Consider the following 15244-nt stretch of genomic DNA (forward strand, 5'->3'; position numbering starts at 1 on the left):
TCAGTTTAGTTTTAAGCTGCTGCCCACTCTACCCCAGTTTAACTGTCTTTGTGTAGGTTTCCTCTTATTGGATATTGTTTGAATTGATCTGAGATGGAAATACAAGTCAAAATATGAATAGTTCTAGTCTGCAAATCTCTAATCTCTGCCATTTCAGTGGAGTTTCATTGTAAAACTAACAAATTAGACGATTACAACGGGGTTGAGTGTTAGTTATTGAGGACAACATGTCAGAATGGGACATTTAGACCATAGACAGAAGACACTGTTAAAATCACCAACTACAAAGCAAGTATTCGGGAAGCAGGGAGTCTTTCCCCAGAAAACATGACTTTATTATGCCTCACTCACTCAATATTCCCCAACCTGCAACATATCCAATGGACAAGGGGTTTTATTAATAAGCCAGTGTTTATTGGAAAGCTCTGTTCACTTTCCCATGGTGCTGTCCATTCTCCTGCTTTTCAACAGAGCCAACTTATTCCTGAAACCATTCCCAACTGCCCATTCCCGCAACTAACTCCCTAACACACAGGTCTAAAGAATGGACGAGCCCCAGGCTCCCCCTGGTCCAAAACAAAAAGCACAATCAGCAGGAAGCGGCTGTGAGAGGCAGAATAAACGGATCACCTGCTCCAAGAGGTTTCTGTATTTCATTTACAGAAATTAGCCGGACTCCCTGAGAGGTGCCGCATTATTGAAATGGCAACAATCAGAATCTAATCATTAGGGAGAAGAATTCAGGATCATCGCTGCTTTCATTGTGATCGACATTAACCCAATCACTAGACCAACTGCCAAAAGGCGATAAGGTGTCCACATTGAGACTTCATGGATTTTATCTGAATCTTCGTCATGTGCTAATGAGTTGTTTGGAGGATGTGACTGGGTTTTGCGTAAATGCCTCTAATCTCCTGGGACCCCTCCCCCGAACGCGTGCTCACACACTGAGCTCCTTTAAAAGGATCTCCCCGGACTCAGGAGGCAGAAGGAGTGGAGCTGTCCACACAGCCAGTGCTGAAGTCCCGCCAATTTCAAAGCCTTTGCAAACCGCTCTCCTTCTCGCCGTCTTTCCGAGTTGTCTTGGCTCTGTGCAGAGATGTGGTGCAGCCGGGTTCAGTGCACCCTCGCCCTCCTCTCCATCGCCCTGACAGTGCTGAGTGTTAGCTCAGCTCCCACAGACAACAGGTACCGCGAAATCCTGCAGAGATCCATGGCAGCCTCAGGGACCCGGGGTAAAGCGGTAAGAATCCAATCAAATCAACCACTCTTTCATAAAACAAGTGAAATGTTTGTTTTTGTTTACACAGTTTACTCAGAATGGAAACAGAGACTGGAAAATAACAGGTTCGAATCTGTCTAGTTGTGAAGACCCACTTTTAATCGGATGATAATACTGAGTGAATGTGTTTTGTTTTATGTTGAATACATTTCTCTGGCTTAGAAAGATTTCTGACTGGGTTTGATACAAATATTTATGCAAAAAATAATTCTCTTTCTCTCCAATCCATATTCACCTCCCCCCCCCCAAAGAAAGAGACAAGAAGCAGATTCAACTTTCCACAATCCAAGGGAACTTGAGGCTCCCCTCTCCACATCCCAACCCCCCCTCCCCATCCTAAACCCCTCTCTCCCCACCCCTAACCATCTCTCCCTCATCCCACCCCTCACCCCCTCTCTCCCCCGCCTCACCGTCTCTCTGTCACCCCACCTCTAACCCCCCCTCTCTTCCAACCTTAGCCCCTCTCCCCATCTCTAACCCTCTCTCTCCAGCCCTCGTAGTCCGTCCTCCCTCACCCCTGACCCCCGGGGCTTCTACCCGGGCTCACTCCGTCTCTTTGAATCGATTATTAGAGTTACGTCCAGCGCCCGGGTTTCCCTGAGGAACCCCCCCCCCCGCCCCCCACTCCAGTACCCAATTCAGAATGGGGCAGATTGAACTAAATTTTACAACAAAATCATTTTGTTTGAACTGGATATGAATTTCAAAGATTTTTTTATCGGTTATGAATTGTTGATAAGAAGCACCCAGCCCCCGGGGACTGAGTTCATCGGCAGGAGTAACGGGTTCAGGAATAACTCTCCATTTCCCCAATGACTCTGCGCCTCTTGAACAATAAAACTCTTGGATGTTGTTTCTTCCCGAGGTCTTTTTCGCTCTTTTCAAAGTCTACCTTCTCCTTGAAGGATGACAGTTGTGGGGATGGGGTCAGGTTTCTCTCTATTTGCGGATTTGGAACTTTAATGTAGAAATCTGCAGAGAAGTGAAGATAACTAAGCTTCTTATGGATTGACACAACTGTACAGATATTGGCCTGAGTTTCCAGCATTCATTTGTAGCGGGAATTGGCGGGGGTATTTCTGCCCTAATTTATTTCCTGTTTTTGTCTTTAGGAGTTGACAAAATACAGCCTTGCCCAACTCCTGTCTGAACTGGAAAACGCCGAGAATGAAGCTCTGGAAACTGATGACTTGGGTGAGAGGAACGAGGTGCGGATGGAGCTGGAGAGATCCATTAACCCCAACCTGGCGAACAGGGAGCGGAAAGCTGGCTGTAAGAATTTCTTCTGGAAAACATTTACATCCTGTTAACTCTCCAAGTTCTCCACAGGAACCCAGAATGAGGCATTTCGAGAAACTGTAAATAAATAATGTGATGGATGATTCTATCTGATTTCTGTAAGAGAAGACATTGAGTTTGAATTGTAGAGTACCGGGCCAGAATGAATGGTGACTGGCTGGAGTCACTCTGGTTGCAGAGGTACTATTTTTCATTAATCTGTTGCAATAAAATCTATGTTTGAAAGTGAAATATTTTTTGCCTTTGTTTTCTGAGAGATCCGAGCAACAAATGGACAGAAATAATTCAAATATTTCACATCACCAATCTGTCTCCAAAGGTAGATGATTACTTTTCCACAATTGTAACATTATAAATCTGCTCTGAGTACCAATCACTTTGGGTCACATTTCCAAACTCGGCAAATATTTTATTGAAAGTTTCTCCGTGTGTTCAATCTCAGGAGGCGGAGACAGTGAATGAATCTATATTCGGAGGGAGAGGGGCTTCCGGGGGAGGGGAGGGACGGTGGTGGGTTCTATTCCATATATCTGTGCCGTGTACATTGCAATCTACCAATCTGGTGACTAGCATCAAACTGGGGAAAGTATAACCCGGTTAACTAATCCACCAATCGCAACCTCAATCCAGCCTTCAGTTCTAAGGTAGGTTTTCACTTTTGCACAATACAGAATAAATCAGTTGCTGCACAAGTGCCTGTGCCCCGGCTGGGATGAGAATATGTTCTCCCCAAATCCACTGCCTTCCATTCTCCATTATTTTAATAATAAAAAACGGAAAATAGAAAGTAGAGAAACAATGGAACTGGAGCAGAATTAGGCAAATTCAGCCCTTGGAGCCCCCGCTCCTTGCGAGTCAGAATATTTTATCCAGATTCCTGGAAGCTTCAAACATGGTCAAATCAATAACTAGCTTACACTATCCCTCCCTCAACTAACCAATGAATACTTCACCGGTCTTCAGAAAGAAGCTTTGTGGGAAGCAGGGACACAGACTGTGCTCTGAGTACAGATTTCAATCACTTACATGACACTAACATGCATGATGCAGACATGTATATGTATCTCAATGACATTGCTGAGAGTGACCATGACACAGTGTGTGAAGGCACATCGTTACCTCCAGAAACCCTTCATTGTGTGTTACACCATCAGGAGTGGAACTGACTAATTGTTCAATTTAAAACGGAGAGCTCAGTGACATGTTGAGGGTTTGCAATCTAAGCAGAGTGTTATACCAACACAACCTGACACTTTGTCACGTGGTAATTCCTTAATCTTCCATCAGGATCAATCCAGGAGATAGAACTGATTCAGTCAAGGATGTAGAAAGAGAATTGGGAAAATCATAACCTGCAACTTTCCCTCCAAGTCCCTCACCATCCCGATGTGGAAATATATCACAGCTCTTCACAGGGGTGGGGTCAAAATCCTGGAATTCCCTCTGTAATAACATTGTGGGTGCATCTGCACCACATGGACAGCAATGGTTCAGGAAGGAAGTTTAACACCACCTTCTGAAGCGTAATTAGGGATGGGCAATAAATGCTGGCCTTGCCAACGATGTTCACTCCATGTGAATTAATAATGAAAATCATACCAGGAGTAAAACCGAGTGAGCTTTAGAATGCGACAGAATTACTGAAGCTATCGCACTAGAAAGCAATGTGTTAACCCCAAAAATCAGCCCCCAAACAGAACAAACATTTTCTATCAGAGAAAATCTCTGCAAGTCTATTACATCGAGTGAAGAATGAGCGCAGACAACCAGACATCCACAAGGAGGAAAATTATCTTCCATGAAAATCTCCATCCAACACAAAGGTGTTGGCAACAAAACTGAAGAGATTATAAGATTTTCAGCCAGTACTCAACCCAGTTGGAAGTGGTTTTTCTTATAAAAACAGGCATGTTGGAACAGGCATGAAGGATACTGCAGAGAGCAGATCCCAAACGAAAGAATAGAAAGTTCCTAATACCAGGGAGAGGAGCAGGAGGAAATCCCAAGAAATCCTTTTAGTTAAAGGGAAAATACAGGAATCTGGAAAAAGCTCCTGTTGAGTGAAGTTAAGAGGGAGGAGCAGAAGCTCCAATGTAAAAGATAGGCTGCAAGGTCCAGGTCTGGAATAAGGTGGACTTGCAAGAAACTAGAGAGCCAAGGAACACCCAACAGTTGCTGACTTCTTAATGTGAGCCTGTGAAACAATGACTGGCTGTCTGAGAGATTGCATGGAAGGTGAATCTTGAATGCATGTGTTGCCCCAGGGCAGAGGATCATTAGAAGAATAGGCTAAAACCCTGGAGTTGGATTCTTGGTGAAGATATCCAAAAGAAAGTATTATTTGAGAGAAGATTCTTAGGTATGTTCTCCGATGATGGAGCTCAGAAACCCTCATGTGAAAGACGGTGTTCCAATTAGACCAGTTGGCTCAATGTGTGACAAGCATCTAAGAGAGGAATCCTTAGAATCTTAGAATCCCTGCTGTGCAGAAGGGGGCCATTTGGCCCTTTGAGTCTGCACTGACCACAATCCCACCCAGGCTCTGTCCCCATAACCCCATGCATTTACACTAGCTAGTCCCTCTGACACCAAGGGGTGATTTAGCATGGCCAATCCACCCAACTGGACATCTTTGGATTGTAGAAGTTATTTTGGGTGGAATCTGTCACTTGGTTTCGGAGTGTTGGGTGTCTGACCAAAGGTTGCTCATTGGTTTACGTGAAGGGGGTATTTATTGTAAACATAAGAGTATACGACAGGTTTTGTAACTTGTGTTATCCTTACAAATCTGGACATACCTGTGGAGGTATAGGTGGGATGAAGGATTGATGTAACATTGTTCTCTCCTTGTTTAATAAACGTTTTACACTTTTGTTAAAGGTTCATCAGCTGACTCCTGTGACTCTGCTCAGTAACAACCTCCCATCCCTCAAACATCCCAGTGCCACCTTTGGAAAGAGTAGGGAAGTTATCCTTTGTGTCCTATTTAACAGTTTCCCTCAATGCCATCAACAAAGTTTTCCTAATGCTGCTTGTAGACTGTTTGCCTGCTTCCTGCAGTAAGTATAGTTCAGGGAAAAAGTGTTTGGTTGCTTACAAACCACTTTGGGGCTTCTGAGATTATGAAATGCAATAAACACATGAATCTTTATTTTCAAAGACAACTTTATAGATTTTTATAGTTATGTTAATCAACTAATTAAAGTTGCTGTTTTATTAGAGAATATCAAGAAACATTGATAAATATTCATGTCATATTTGAACTTATTAATTCCACGGAGCTAGAACTACACCTATAACTTGACTGTTCCTGAATCATCTTTAATAATAATGACAGAACAATTGGAACATTTGAGATTACACACTTTGTAACATTTCTGTAATTAGTCAACATAACGGGGGTGATTTCCCCCGAGTAAACAAAGTGTCCAATGGGCAGGAGATTGGGAATTTTCCTGCCTGCTTTTTGGGGGAGTTGAGTTTCAAGAGTTTATGGTACTCTGTGCAACACAGAGGCCATCAAGTGATTCACACCAGCACTGGGGTGGTGGTGGTGGTGGGGCAGACAGAGGTGGGGGGAGATGGGGAGGGGGGGGGGGGGGCAGAGGGGGTGGAGCCTAAACCAGCAGGAGAGGTCGGCAGTAGACTGCTCAGGGGTCTATTGGGAATGTGCCGATCTCCCAGCATACAGGGAAATTGGCTGACATCCCCCTGGACGTAATTGGGCTCCTGGCTGCTGGCCACGACCCCTCCCCCCGTCGCTGGCTCCTGGACATCACTGACCTCCCAGTGGCTGGCCCTGTCTGGCCCTTCTCCATCTGGCCACACCCCCATGTGGCATTTCTGCTTAGGCTCTGCCTTCTTGTACTGCCCGGTCAGCATTGCCAGTGTACCAGGCTGGCACTGCCAGGGTCCCAGTCTGGCAGTGCCAAGATAGCACTGCCCAAGGGGCACAGCTCCCCCACCCCTGACCTCTCGGGGGGCCTCAAAGGCTCCTCACAGCAGGCTCCCATTGTTGCGCTCGCTATGATCCCTGCTCTTGGGAACATTCACTGGGAAGGTCAGAGAGCCAAGTAAACCAGGACAATAGTTTCTGGAGATTGTGAAAGAGATGGAAATTGGCTCATGAATATTTGAACCAGCCTCACGCTGTCCCCCGGCCTGTGCAGCAAGACAGGAACATTCCGCCCATTCAGTTTGTTTTGAAGCCAAGATAATCCTTCCATTCCTGGATGAAGATGCAGACAAACGAATTAGGAGCAGGAGGAGGCCATTCTGCCCCTCAAGCCTACTCCGCCATTCAATAAGATCATGGTTGATCTAATTGTAACATAAACCCCACGTTCCTGCCGACTCACTGATAATCTTTCATCCCCTCATTAGTCAAGAATGTTTCTATCTCTGACTTAAACATATTCAAAGATTCCGGTTCCACTGCCTTTTGAGGAAGAGAGTTCACCAGTAACTGATGAGCCTCTGGGAGAAAATTCTGTCTTAAATGAGAGGATCTAACAAAAGGAAACATCCTCTTGAAAAAGGCACATGGGATGCTTGCCTTTATCAACCCAGGTATAGATTACAAAAGCAGGGAAGCCATGATGGAGTTGTATAGAACTTTTGGGATGGGGTCTGTCATAGGGTGACACGATGGCACAGTGGTTAACGTTGTTGCCTCGAAGTGCCAGGGACCCAGGTTCAATTCCTGGCTTGGGTCATTGTTTGTGTGGAGTTTGCACATTCTCCCCATGTCTGTGTGGGTTTTCTCTGGATGCTCCGGTTTCCTCTTACAGCCCAAAAGGGATGCTTGTTAGGTGCATTGGCCATGCTAAATTCTCCCTCAGTGTACCCAAACAGGCGCCAGAGTGTGGCAACTAGGGGATTTTCACATTAACATCATTGTACTGTTAATGCAAGCCTACTTGTGACACTAATAAATAAATTATAAAACTTTAAGCCTAGCCTGTCCTTTTCATAGAAGATAACCTGCCCATCCCAGGTATTAGCTTATTAAACAAGCTCTGAACTGCTTCCGATGCATGTACATCCTTCATTCGATAAAGAGGTCAGTCCTGTAACAAAACTCCAGATATTGTCCCATTAGCCTCCTGTATAACTGGAGCAAAACCTTCCTTCTTTTACATTTAACTCCCCTCACAATAAATAAGAACATTCTTTTGGCTTTCTTAATGATTTGCTGCACCTGTATTGCCTTTTGTGATTGGTGTACTGGGACAGCCAGATCACTCTGTATCTCAGAGCTCTGTAAGTCCTCTCCATTCAGATAATCAGCTTTTTTTTTATTCTTCCTGCCAAAATGGGCAATTTTACACTCTCCCACATTACACTCCATTTGCCAGGTCTTTATTCATTCATTTAATCTCTCAGTGTCACTTTCTAACCTCTGACTGCCCTCTGATTTGCTCAACTATCTTTGTGCTTTGCTTGCTGGAAGTAAAAGATATCCAGCATCCCCAGAGTGTAGCTTTCAGAACACAAGGAGCTGAGACAAGTTTTTTACACAGAGGGTGGTGGGTGCCTGGAACTCGTTGCCGGGGGAGGTTGTGGAAGTGGATGCAGTAGTGACTTTTAAGGGGTGTCTTGACAAGTACATGAATAGGATGGGAATAGAGGGATATGGTCCCCAGTAGGGTAGGGGGTTTTAGTTCAGTCGGGCAGCATGGTCGGTGCAGGCTTGGAGGGCCGAAGGGCCTGTTCCTGTGCTGGAATTTTCTTGGTTCTTTCTTTGTTAGATTAGCGCTCCTCAGAAACACAACTGGGATTGAATTTCCACTGATAGAACATAGAACATAGAAAAACTACAGCACAAACAGGCCCTTCGGCCCACAAGTTGCACCGATCATATCTCTACCTTCTAGGCTTACTTATAACCCTCAATCCTACTAAGTCCCATGTACTCATTCAGAAGTCTCTTAAAAGACCCTATCGAATCCACCTTCACCACCACCGCTGGCAGCCGATTCTATGCACTCACTACTCTCTGAGTGAAAAACTTACCCCTGACATCCCCTCTGTACCTACTCCCCAGCACCTTAAACCTGTGTCCTCTCGTAGTGACCATTTCAGCCCTGGGAAAAAGCCTCTGAGAATCCACTCGATCTATACTTCTCAACATCTTATAAACCTCTATCAGGTCACCTCTCAGCCTTCGTCTCTCCAAGGAGAAAAGACCGAACTGTCTCTTTAGGTGTTGATGTGATCGGCGCAACTCGTGGGCCGAAGGGCCTGTTTGTGCTGTAGTGTTCTATGTTCTATCCTCATAAGGCATGCCACCTAATCCAGGCAACATCCTTGTAAATCTCCTCTGCACCCTTTCTATGGCTTCCACATCCTTCCTGTAGTGAGGTGACCAGAACTGCACACAGTACTCCAAGTGGGGTCTGACCAGGGTCTTATAAAGTTGCAGCATTACCTCCCGACTCCTAAACTCAATTCCTCAGAATACAGCAGTCAGATACATCAGTGGAAATTTGTGTCAAAGTCTCTAATGTTTAGAATAATTATGTGAGATTATGAAATAAATTCTGGGAACTGGATTCAAAACTTTCTAGAGAAGATAACAAAGGGGTAATTTTGCCAACTTGTCTCACTGGTAGATTGGTGTGGTGAGCTGGTGAGATCAGGAGAGAGGCAGAAAGTCAGCTTTGTGCCTGGTTTCTCGCCTCTCGCGATACTTCTGGCACAGTGAATCTGGCATGATCAACCTCATGCCCGGGAAGATTATAATATTTAAATCTGGATTTATTAGTCAGTCTGGGAGGGAATCATCTGGGCTGCTTTGCCTAAATGTCTTGACAATGGAGATTCTCACCTTCAATCATCATGTATGCTCCCCCACCAACAAGGTCCAGGCATGATGGCTTCACTGGTGGAAGTGGAGGGAGGTGCCAAGGGACAGAGCTTAAATGAAGGATTGGGGACCTGAAGGGGAGCGGGGTAGGGCCTGAAAGGGAGGGGGTAGGGCCTGGAGGGAAGGAGTAGGGCCTGAAGGGGAGGGACTGGGGCCTGGAGGGGCAGAACCTAAGTTGGGCTGTGATCTCTACAATCAGGGATCACTGGTGGAGTGATTGGCTGTGGGGGTGTGGAATGGGGGCAGTGATTGCCCAGTTGGGTGAATCGGGGTGGAGATCAGTCAGTGGGGGGGGTTAATTCATTCTTTAGACATGGGCATCGCTGGCTGGGCCAGCATCTATTGCCCATCCTGAATTACCCCTGAACTGAGCGCCTCACTTGGCCCATTTCAAGAGGCAGTTGAGAGTCACCCACATGGCCATGTCTCTGGAGTCACAGGTAGGCCAGACCGAGTAGGGATGGCAGATTTCCTTCCCTAAAGGGCATTAGTGAACCAGATGGGGCTTTCTCACAATTGACAATGTTTCATGGTCATCAGTAGATTCTTAATTCCAGATATTTTTTTAAAATTCATATTCTACCATCTGCTGAGGCAGGATTCAAAACTGGGTGCTAGAATATTAGCTGAGTTTCTGGATTATTCGTCTAGTGGTAATACTATTAGGCCACTCCTTCCCCAGATATGATGTCCGGTGGTGTCGGGGGAATGAGATGTGTAGTTTTGCACTGGGAGGTTAATTTATGCACAATCGCACCTTCTCGCAGTCACCTTCCCGGTGAGGTTAGACTCCATCCACTCTCCCCATTGACAAGAAGCATGTTGTCTCAATTGCTTCTCTAGGTGGCACAAGATTGTGTCTGGGAGCTCGCCCAAACATTGGGCGCGATTCTCTCTTCCATTTTACACGCTTGTTTAGCACTTAGAGTTTTTTTGGCAAGATCGTCCTTAGGGGCTTTGCTCTGCTTCCCTGAAGACAGCAGGGCAGGTTGAAGAGGTTGGGAAGGTAAATGGGATCCTTCACTTTATTAATCCAGACATTGAATATAAGAGAAGGCAGATGATGATGGAGCCAGAGTATTGTGTAAGTTTCTGGTCACCACACAATAGGAAGCAGGTGATGGTACGAGAGGGTGCGGTGGAGATTCACCAGGATGTTACCTGGGATGGAGAATTATACCGATCAGGGGAGGCTGAGTAGGCTGGGGCTGTTTTTACAAACTGGATTTACAAAAGGGAAATCATGCTCGACGAATCTATTAGAATTCTTTGAGGATGTAACTAGTAGAGTTGATCAAGAAGAGCCAATGGATGTGGGTTATTTAGACTTTCAGAAGATTTTCGACACAATCTCACATGACAGACTACACTGTAAAGTTAAAGAACATGGGATTTTGGGTAATGTCTTGAGATGGATGGAAAGCTGGTTAGCAGATAGGAAGCAAAGAGTTGGCATAAATGGGTCTTTTTCTGATTGGCAGTCAGTGACCAGTGGGGCTCCACAGGAAACTGTGCTGGGCCCCGAACTGTTCACATTATATTAATGATTTGGAAGAGGGAACCGAATGTATTACCTCCAGATTTGCAGATGATACAAAGTTGTGTGGGAAGGTGAGCTGTGAGGAGGACGCAGAGGTGCTTCAGTGTGATTTGGACAGGCTGAGTGAGTGGGTATCTGCATAGCAGATGCAGCATAATGTGGATAAATGTAAGGTTATCCACTTTGGGAGCAACAATAGGAAGACAGATTATTATTTGAATGGGTGTAAATTGAGAGAGGTGTCCTTGTGCATCAGTCACTGAATGTAAGCGTGCAGGTACAGCAGGCAGTAAAGAAGGCAAATGGTAAGTTGGCCTTGATAGCGAGAGGATTGGAGTATAGGGATAGCGATGCTTTGTTGCAATTGTATAAGGTGTTGGTGAGGCCACACCCGGAGTATTGTGTACAGTTTTGGTGTCCTTATCTGAGGAAGGATGTCCTTGCTGTAGAGGGAGTACAGCGAAGGTTTACCAGGCTGATTCCTGGGATGGCAGGTCTGTCATATGGGGAGAGAATAAGTCTGGTTGGGATTATATTTTCTGGAGTTTAGAAAAATGAGAGGGGATCTCATAGTTGCACTTGAATCCCAGGGAGACCAACATCCTGGTGGGAAGGTTTGCTAAGGCTATTGGGGAGAGTTTAAACTCGAAAGGTTGAAGGGTGGGAATCAAAATGAAGTGACTGCAAGAGAGGAGGTTAGCTCACAAATAGAGAGAGCTTGAGACAGTGTGAAAGGGAGGTTAGACAGGTGATGGAGAAGGGGAGCGCTCAGACTGAAGGTTTGGGATGTGTCTATTTTAACGCAAGGAGTGTTGTGAGCAAAGTGGATGAGCTTAGAGCGTGGATCATTACTTGGGAATGTGATGCGATGGCCATTACAGAGACTTGGGTGACTCAGGGACAGGACTGGATACTTCAAGTGCCGGGTTTCAGATGTTTCAGGAGGGACAGGGAGGGAGGTTAAAGAGATGGGGGAGTGGCAGTGTTAATCAGAGATAGTGTCACAGCTGCAGAGAAGATGGACTCTGTGGAGGGATTATCTACGGAGTCTCTGTGGGTGGAGGTTAGGAACAGGAAGGGGTCAATAACTTTACTGGGTGTTTTCTATAGGCCGCCCAATAGTAACAGGGATGTTGAGGAGCAGATTGGGAAACAGATCCTGGAAAGGTGTAAAAATAACAGAGTTGTGGTGATGGGAGACTTTAATTTCCCAAATATTGATTGGGATCTCCCTAGGGTAAGGGGTTTAGATGGGGAGGAGTTTGTTAGGTGTGTTCAGGAGGGTTTCTTGACACAGTACGTAGATAAGCTGACAAGAGGAGAGGCTGTACTTGATTTGATATTGGGAAATGAACCTGGACAGGTGTCGGATCTCTCAGTGGGAGAGCATTTTGGAGACAGTGATCATAATTCTATCTCCTTTACAATAGCATTGGAGAGAGATAGGATCAGACAAGTTAGAAAAGTGTTTAATTGGAGTAAGGGGAATTATGAGGCTATCAGGCAGGAAATTGGAGGCATAAATTGGAAAGAGGTTTTCTCAGGGAAATGTACAGAGAAATGTGGTAAATTTTCAGGGAATATTTGTCTGGAGTTCTGCATAGCAACGTTCCAATGAGACAGGGAAGTTATGGTAGGTTACAGGAACTGTGGTGTACAAAGGCTGTAATAAATCTAGTCAAGAAGAAAAGAAAAGCTTACAAACGGTTCAGAGAGCTCGGTAATGTTAGAGATCTGGAAGAGTATACGGCTAATAGGAAGGATCTTAAGAAGGAAATTAGGAGAGCCAGAAGGGGTCATGAGGAGGACTTGGCAGGCAGAATTAAGGAAAACCCCAAGGCATTCTACAAGTATGTGAAGAGCAAGAGGATAAGATGTGAAAGAATAGGACCTATCAAGTGTGACGGTGGGAAAGTTTATATGGAACCAGAAGAAATAGCAGAGGTACTTAATGAATACTTTACTTCAGTATTCTCAGTGGAAAAGGATCTTGGTGGTTGTAGTGCAGACTTGTAGTGGACTGAAAAGCTTGAGCACATAGATATTAAGAAAGACGATCTTTTGGAGCTTTTGGAAAGCATCAAGTTGGATAAGTCACCGGGACCAGATGAGATGTACCCCAAGCTACTGTGGGAGGCGAAGGAGGAGATTGCTGAGCCTCTGGCGATGATCTTTGCATCATCAATGGAGATGGGACAGGTTCCAGAGGATTGGAGGATTGCGGATGTTGTTCCTTTATTCAAGAAAGGGAGTAGAGATAGCCCTGGAAATTATAGACCAGTGAGTCTAACCTCAGTGGTTGGTAAGTTGTTGGAGAAAATCCTAAGAGGCAGAATTTAAGAACATTTGGAGAGGTAAAATATGATTAAGAATAGTCAGCATGGCTTTGTCAAAGGCAGGTCATGCCTTACGAGCCTGACTGAATTTTTTGAAGATGTGACTAAACACATTGATGAAGGAAGAGCAGTAGATGTGGTTTATATGGACTTTAGCAAGGCGTTTGATAAGGTGCCCCATGCAAGGCTTATTGAGAAAGTGAGGGGGCATGGGATCCAAGGGGACATTGCTTTGTGGATCCAGAACTGGCTTGCCCACAGAAGGCAGAGAGTGGTTATAGATGGGTCATTTTCTGCATGGAGGTTGGTCACCAGTGGAGTGCCCCAGGGATCTGTTCTGGGACTCTTACTCTTTGTGATTTTTATAAATGACCTGGATGAGGAAGTGGAGGGATGGGTTGGTAAGTTTGCTGATGACACAAAGGTTGGAGGTGTTGTGGATAGTGTGGAGGGATGTCAGAAGTTGCAGTGAGACACTGATAGGATGCAAGACTGGGCAGAGAAGTGGCAGATGGAGTTCAACCCAGATAAGTGTGAAGTGGTTCATTTTGACAGGTCAAATAGGATGGCAGAATATAATATTAATGATAAAACTCTTGGCAGTGTGGAAGATCAGAAGGATCTTGGGGTCCAAGTTCATAGGACACTCAAAGCATCTGCGCAGGTTGAAGCTGTGGTTAAGAAGGCGTATGGTGTACTGGCCTTCATCAATCGAGAAATTGAGTTCAGGAGTTGAGAGATAATGTTGCAGCTTTATAGGACCCTGGTCAGACTCCACTTGGACTACTGTGCTCAGTTCTGGTCGCCTCATTACAGGAAAGATGTGGAAGCCATAGAAAGGGTGCAGAGGAGATTAACAAGGATGTTGCCTGGATTGGGGATCATGCCTTATGAGGATAGGTTGAAGGAGCTCGGTCTTTTCTCCTTGGAGAGACGAAGGATGAGGGGTGACCTGATAGAGGTGTATAAGATGTTGAGAGGTATTGATCGAGTGGATAGTCAGAGGCTTTTTCCCAGGGCTGAAATGGTCACTACGAGAGGACACAGGTTTAAGGTGCTGGGGAGTAGGTACAGAGGAGATGTCAGGGGTAAGTTTTTCACTCAGAGGGTGGTGGGTGCGTGGAATGGGCTGCCAGCAATGGTGGTGGAGATGGATTTGATAGGGTCTTTTAAGAGACTTTTAGGTAAGTACATGGAACTTAGTAAGATAGAGGGTTATAGGTAAGCCTAGTAATCTCTAAGGTAGGGATGTGTTTGGGGCCAAAGGGCCTGTATTGTGCTGTAGTTTCTCTATGTTTCTATAGAAACTTATAAAATTCTAACAGGGTTAGACAGGGTAGATTCAGAAAGAATGTTCCCGATGGTGGGGGGAGTCCAGAACTAGGGGTCAGAGTTTGAGGATAAGGTGTAGAACTGAGATGAAGAGAAATTTCTTCACCCAGAGGGTGGTGAATGTGTGAATTCACTCCCACAGAAAGTAGTTGAGGCCAAAACATTGTGTGATTTCAAGAATGAATTAGATATAGCTCTTGGGCTAAAGGGATCAAGGGATAGGGGTAGGGGGAAATCAGGATATTGAATTCAATGATCAGCCATGATTGTAATGAATAACAGAGCAGGTTTGAAGGGCTGAATGGCCTCCTGCTTTTCATTTTTCTGTTTTTAAATGAAACTAAACAAATCTTAGATTTTTTCAGGAGGTCACAGGGTAGTTATCATGGGTGACTTTAACTTTCCAAATATTGATTGGAACCTTTATAGGTCGAATAGTTTGGATGGGACAGTTTTTATACAGTGTGTGCAGGAGGGTTTCCTGACACAATATGTGGATAAGCCGACAAGAGGTGGGGCCACATTGGACTTGGTACTGGGTAATGAACCGGGCCAAGTGTTAGATTTGTTTGTGGAAGAGCACTTTG

General features: G+C 45.2%; 1 protein-coding gene across 1 annotated transcript; it reads left to right on the plus strand.

The window, feature by feature from the left end:
• Positions 1–1099: 1099 nt before the first annotated feature.
• On the plus strand, positions 1100–2592 carry sst1.1 (somatostatin 1, tandem duplicate 1). Its single transcript, XM_080186558.1, has 2 exons — positions 1100–1243; positions 2395–2592. Exons 1-2 carry the CDS (start codon positions 1100–1102, stop codon positions 2590–2592), a joined length of 342 nt encoding a protein of 113 aa, XP_080042684.1.
• The last annotated feature ends 12652 nt before the right edge of the window (positions 2593–15244 follow it).

The sequence above is a fragment of the Carcharhinus amblyrhynchos genome, chromosome 3, assembly GCF_965287045.1.
Source record: "Carcharhinus amblyrhynchos chromosome 3, sCarAmb.v2.hapA, whole genome shotgun sequence".
Classification (NCBI taxonomy): Eukaryota; Metazoa; Chordata; class Chondrichthyes; order Carcharhiniformes; family Carcharhinidae; genus Carcharhinus; species Carcharhinus amblyrhynchos.

What these genes read in the sequence shown, in the direction of transcription:
- sst1.1 (XM_080186558.1), top strand. Translation starts at nt 1,100, where the DNA reads ATGTGGTGCAGCCGGGTTCAGTGCACCCTCGCCCTCCTCTCCATCGCC. An exon ending in CAGGGACCCGGGGTAAAGCG is followed by an intron (nt 1,244 to 2,394) that starts GTAAGAATCCAA and finishes TTTTGTCTTTAG; the next exon opens with GAGTTGACAAAATACAGCCT.